This window comes from Sorghum bicolor, chromosome 2 (assembly GCF_000003195.3).
Source record: "Sorghum bicolor cultivar BTx623 chromosome 2, Sorghum_bicolor_NCBIv3, whole genome shotgun sequence".
NCBI lineage: Eukaryota > Viridiplantae > Streptophyta > Magnoliopsida > Poales > Poaceae > Sorghum > Sorghum bicolor.
This window is the reverse complement of record NC_012871.2, coordinates 63,562,117-63,568,380: the sequence shown is the minus strand read 5'-3', so window position 1 is coordinate 63,568,380 and position 6,264 is coordinate 63,562,117. Positions and strand designations below refer to the sequence as shown.

Here is a 6,264-nt window from a genome sequence, read left to right as displayed (position 1 = left end):
TTGGGACAGGGATAGGGACCTTACGCCTTGTTTAGTTCATTCCAAAAATAAAAACTTTTCAAGATTCTATGTCACATCAAATCTTGCGGTACATGCATAAAGTATTAAATATAGACAAAAATAAAAACTAATTGTACAGTTTGTCTGTAAATTACGAGATGAATCTTTTGAACCTAGTTAGTTTATGATTAGATAATATTTATCAAATAAAAACGAACATGTTACGTACCGAAATCCAAAATATTTTTGAAATTTTCGAAACTAAACAAGGCCTTCCTCTTGTGATCTTGTCCCGTCTATAAATATAAAGGACAGCAGGGACGGGAGTTGCAGCACCAATCCAGCTCCAGTACTAGACTGGGGCCATTCCGGTTACCACCAGCTCCAGTGATCTTGTCCAGTCTACGATGGGTGTCGGGAACGGAATGGCGAAGCTGCTTCTTCCAGCTCTGCTTCTGGCAGCAACCGCTTGCATCGGCGTTCACGCCAAGTTCAGCAGGTACAGCTTCCCCAAGGACTTCGTCTTCGGCACAGGCTCCGCGGCGTATCAGGTGATCGATGATGCTCGCTGATCTGCTGCACATTTTTGGCTCTATCTTCATATATTCCTATCTGTATTTGTGCAAACCGGCCTGCAGTTCAGTTATGGACTGTTATCTGAACAAAGTTAGCGCCTTGCAGTATGAGGGTGCCTACAACGAAGGAGGCAAGGGGCCTAGCATATGGGACAAGTTCACTCACATCCCAGGTCTGGTCTGGGCGACTCTGTCTTCTCTTCCTTCCCGGCCGGTCTCACACAGAACCGCCCAGTGTGTTTCTGACTGACAGAGAGAAACTCGTGCGTGATGTATTGCAGGTAAGATCTTGAACAACGATACCGGCGACGTAGCAGATGACATGTACCATCGATACAAGGTGAGCATGCTGAATCAGCTGAACCCGATCGACGGAATGAATGATGGGTCAACCGGCGGGCGAAACTAACCAAATGATTGTTTGCATTGCAGGAGGATGTGCAACTCCTCAAGGACATGAACTTGGACGCCTTCCGGTTCTCCATTGCCTGGACCAGGATCCTGCCAAGTGAGCAATGCTCAACTTTCAACGCAAACAGTCCGGCCTCCGATTACAAACACAAATACTAACTGTCATTTATCACAGCGACTACAGGAGTATAACCATTGACGAATGACATCGAACATATGCAGAATATATCGAAGTTATAAACGTTTTAACATCCTTTTAGAAACAAATCTAGCCATACCATTTTAAAAAACAATAATTATGTTTCACATATACGGCTCATGCTGATTTACTGACACAGATTTTTGTGGTTTCTGTAGACGGTTCCCTGAGTGGAGGAATCAACAAAGAAGGCGTGGCCTTCTATAACAACCTCATCAACGAGGTCATAGCCAAAGGTAGGTATAGAGTAGTTATCTACAACCACACACACATAGTACGGAGTATATCATAACAATATAATATAATAATGATAAATCCAGGGGTCAACGATAAGTAATTCGATATCATTTTAACAAAAGGATTTTTATATATTTTCATGGCCAGGGCTGAAGCCATTTGTCACCATCTTCCACTGGGACACGCCCCTGGCCCTGGAGGACAAGTATGGAGGATTCCTCAGCGAGAACATCATGTATGAGTCATTACTAATAACACATGTCAATGTCATCGATCAATTAGCTGCCTATTATATGGTTGCTGGAGACAGAGAGGGACACTAACACCGTATGTCTGTATCTAAACAACAACTGTGTACACACACGTGCAGCAAGGACTACGTGGACTTCGCCGAGGTTTGCTTCAAAGAGTTCGGCGACCGCGTCAAGGCCTGGACCACGTTCAACGAGCCGTGGACGTACTCGTACCAGGGCTACGCCGTCGGCAAGTCGGCGCCGGGCCGGTGCTCGTCGTACGTCAACAAGAACTGCTTCCCCGGCGACTCGGCGCGCGAGCCCTACACCGTGACGCACAACATCATCCTCGCCCACGCGGAGGCGGTGGCGCTGTACAACGCCAAGTACAAGCCGGCGCAGCGCGGGCAGATCGGCATCACCGTGGTGTCCAACTGGTACGTGCCCACCAACGCCAGCTCCGCCGCCGACGTCAAGGCCGTGCAGCGCAGCCTGGACTTCATGTACGGCTGGTTCCTGGACCCCATCGTGCACGGCGAGTACCCGGGCACCATGCTCGGCTACCTGGGCGACCGGCTGCCCAGGTTCACCGCGGCGCAGGCGAAGCTCATCAAGGGCTCCTACGACTTCATCGGCGTCAACTACTACACGGCCTACTTCGCCTCCGCCAAGCCGGCGCCCAACGGGATGGAGCAGTCCTACGACGGCGACATCCGCGCCAACACCTCCGGGTACCGCGACGGCGTGCCCATCGGCACGCCGGAGTTCGTGCCCATCTTCTTCGAGTACCCGCAGGGGCTCCGGGAGCTGCTGCTCTACACCAGCCGCCGCTACGGCAGCCCGGTGCTCTACGTCACGGAGAACGGCATCGCGGAGGAGAACAACAGGACGATTCCGCTGGAGGTGGCGCTCAGGGACGGGCACAGGATCAGGTTCCACAGCCAGCACCTGCAGTTCGTGAACCACGCCATCAGGGACGGCGTGAATGTGAAGGGCTACTTCACCTGGACCTTCATGGACTGCTTCGAGTGGGGGGACGGCTACCTGGACCGCTTCGGCCTCATCTTCATCGACCGCCTCAACGGCCTCAAGCGCTACCGGAAGGAGTCCAGCTACTGGATCCAGAACTTCTTGAAGAGATAGATGTGGTGTCGATCGGCCTCATCCATCTCACTCGCTGGCCATGAGAGGGTCCATCTCGTCCGTTTCCACTGGTTGGCTCGTGCCATGTCGTTGTTGCCAAGGGGCTGACCGAGTGACCGGCCGGGTACGGTGAATTATTTGTTTGCAGAGAGTGATTGTTGGTTTGTATGGTTGTAGTCTATGGGGTCGCCATTGGTGTCCGTTCTTGAGTTTGAGTGTGCGTACTCCTGCTAGAGGGGAAATAAAGCTCTTACTGCCGAGCTATGTCAGTCGAACGTACATGTAATGTACAGTTCGGTCCCTTTCAACCAAAATAAACCAAGGCCATGTGAAAAAAATTTGGATTTCACTGTTGTAGCACATTCGTTTGTTTGTGGTAAATATTGTCCAATCATAGACTAATTAAGGTTAAAAGATTCGTCTCGCGATTTACAGTCAAACTGTGTGATTAGTTTTTATTTTCGTCTATATTTAATGCTTCATGCATGTGCCACAAGATTCGATATGATATAGAATCTTGAAAACTTTTTGAATTTCGGGGTGAACTAAACAAGGCCCAAGTGAATCTATGCATAGAGTCTGATCAATTGTCCTTTTGCTGTTTTGGCACTGTTTAATATTTGCGGTGGCTATTTCAGCTCATTTCTATTGTGAAAGTTGGTAATAAATGTTTTTTTTAAGAAAATAGCATCTGCCATATAACTTGGCACACTACACGAAACGGGGCCTTTACAGAGTGTCAAAGGCTTTGCCAAGTACTAAATGTCAGACACTTGACAAAGAGTTATTTTGCCGAATGTTGCACTTGACAAAAAAAAGACTTTGCCGAGTGCACGGCTCTTGGCAAACGTCGGCACTCGGCAAAGAGGGGCACTAGGTAACCACCGTCACTTGCCGTCACTCTTTGCCGAAGGGCACTAGGTAGCTGTGATCACCCGCCGTCACTCTTTGTCGAGTGCCAATCGTTTAGCACACAAACTTACTCTTTGCCGAGTGCCAGACCTTGACACTCGTCAAAGACCAATCTTTACATAGTATTAGGCCCTAACACTCGGCAAAATAAAAAAAGTTCACTTTTAGCCCCTAATTTTTTGTGCAGCCCTCCACATTACCATGAACTCCGTGTTAGAGTTTGGCATATTTTTGTGGCTTTTTACTATATTTAGTTAGTTTGTATCATTTAATTGAAATTTTTAGAAAATACAAATTTGAACTGCGAATAACCATGAACTTATGAGTGATTCAAAAAATAATATTTGTGTTATTGGGTGTAGTTTGAGGCTGTATCCGGGAAGGTATCCGGAATTTCGAACATCTTGTTCACAAAACATAATGAACTTATTAGCGGAGAGTTTTAAAATTTTATAAAAAGCAAACAAAGTTTAAAAATTATAAAACTTGTGGAGATATCATGATATTATATATGGAGGATGTGATAAAAATTTGAGAAGGTTTCGCGGAAGATATCACGTACAAATGTCGAGATTGTAAAGCATCCCCACGGAAAAGCGCCTACGCTCTGTTGAGCTATACGCCTAACACATTCCATTAATGAACGGTCTGGCGACTAGCGACAGAGTTTCTATGCGGAGTTCGGCTCTCTGATAGGCGTACTCCTATCTGAATATTCTGAACTCTCTCTAATGCGCACTGTCCTTTCCAGTTAAAGAAAGTTCAACTCTCCGATCTGATGGCACATCTGAACCTCCGCATCCGCAATATCCGAGTCAACTGCTCAATAAAATCGAGGAGCGAGGGCGATCCAATCAAGGCCACGCGAATGAATCCACACGCGTATAATTGTATAAAGAAACTGTTTGCTGTGTCAGCGTACACCTCATGCAACCGAACACTCCCATCAACTTGGACAGACAATATTACCCAGTATAGCCGCGCGTCGGCGCGTGCATACTGCAGGCTGAAGCTCGGGGCAGTGAGATCGACGAGAGGTGCACTGTGGCTCGATCGATCTCAACGTGCAGTGCATGATTCGTCCCTGTTATTATGCATGCAGCTAGCTCTGGTTGGGGGAAAAATCGTAAGTAGATGTGGTACTTGTAGTACTTGTATACAGTATATATACAGATCGTTAAGACATAGACGGTAGACGGCTCTCGTCAACCTTGTTGCCGTTCGTCCGTTCCCAGTATAAATAGCGACGTCTCACTGATTGGCGAAGTTCAAACAGCTAATACTGTGTAAATAGAAAAATCACTCATTTTCTCTTTCTCTTTTTTACACCGCAAGTTCTATTTTTATTTCGCTTCACTTCTTCCTCTTTCTGTATGATGCAGGTTCCATTCTCTTTCTCTTTTAACACATTCCATTCACTTCACTTCTCTTTTGTACAGCGAATGTTCAAGAGATCCAAATTTGATGAACGATCAGACAACATCTGCGACTTCCTATTTTTGATAAAAAAATCCGCAACTTTCTTTCCTTAGAAAATTTTTTATTTTTCACAAAAAAAATCTAAAACTTTTCTTTTTTGCAAAGTTACACTCATAACTTTTACATACGTATTCATTCTTTGTTTCTTGAGCCACGGTTTCTGGTTTCTGGTCTTTTTGTAAAACTTGGTTCCTTTTTTAATAAATTTCTGTAGGAGCGCTCTCAAGCTCCTCTAGTTTCGTCAAAACAACTTTTACATACGTATAACTTCTAGAACATATTTCAATGTATAACTTATACATGACTTCAAAATATACCTTCAATGCGACAAAGTTACACACATAATTTTTATACATAACTTAGTACGTGATAAAGTTATATACATAACTTTTATGTATATAATTTTTTGGAATAAACTTGTCAACATAATTTGTTAGAAAGTTACGAAAACTATACACAAAACTTTTATATAAAACTTGTTTGTATAACTTAGTTATATAACTCGATGAATGACTTAGATATTAAGTTAGACGTGCAACTTATATTGAAGAATTTAGATGTACAAATTAATATCATAGATATTAGTAAAAAAATATGAAAACTATGTATGAAAATAACTATGCAGTATAACTTATACATATATAATTGAGAAAAGAGAATAATCGTAGAAAAAAACAAAAAAGAAGAAAAGGGAACATCTGTGTGGGTGTAGCCATGGCTGCCATGTCATTGAACGAATTCGACCAGCAAAACATTATTCAATACAACTTGTGTGCGTAAATTGTAAGATAAGTTATATGTTATAACTTAATACACATGCTACTAAAAAATTCAAAACATATGCAAGTGTGGTCTAATTTTGTTCATCTCGGCGCACAAAACACATCGATGCAGACCGAATTAAAAATAAATAAACTGTTTAGAAGTTAAAACATTTTGAAATAAGTGTATTGTATTTTTGGTGTGACGTCAGGCGCTTAAAAAAGTTGTGCGGTGTGGGATTGTGCAGATGGGATCATTCGCTGGAACCAGAACCAATGAACGACCACAGGAATGGACTTTGGTGTGACTTGCT

General features: G+C 44.0%; 1 protein-coding gene across 1 annotated transcript; it reads left to right on the top strand.

The window, feature by feature from the left end:
- Nucleotides 333–3,158, top strand: LOC8055877 (beta-glucosidase 30). The gene is made up of 7 exons (XM_002462524.2): nt 333–551; nt 682–748; nt 857–915; nt 1,008–1,083; nt 1,344–1,421; nt 1,570–1,657; nt 1,793–3,158. The coding sequence occupies exons 1-7, from the start codon at nt 408–410 to the stop codon at nt 2,796–2,798; spliced, it is 1,518 nt and encodes a 505-aa protein (XP_002462569.1). The 5' UTR covers nt 333–407; the 3' UTR covers nt 2,799–3,158.

Coding starts and splice junctions, on each gene's coding strand:
- LOC8055877 (XM_002462524.2), top strand. CDS start 408: ATGGGTGTCGGGAACGGAATGGCGAAGCTGCTTCTTCCAGCTCTGCTT. Junction 749..856: donor CAAGTTCACTCACATCCCAG/GTCTGGTCTGGG, acceptor GATGTATTGCAG/GTAAGATCTTGAACAACGAT. Junction 1,658..1,792: donor TTCCTCAGCGAGAACATCAT/GTATGAGTCATT, acceptor ACACACGTGCAG/CAAGGACTACGTGGACTTCG.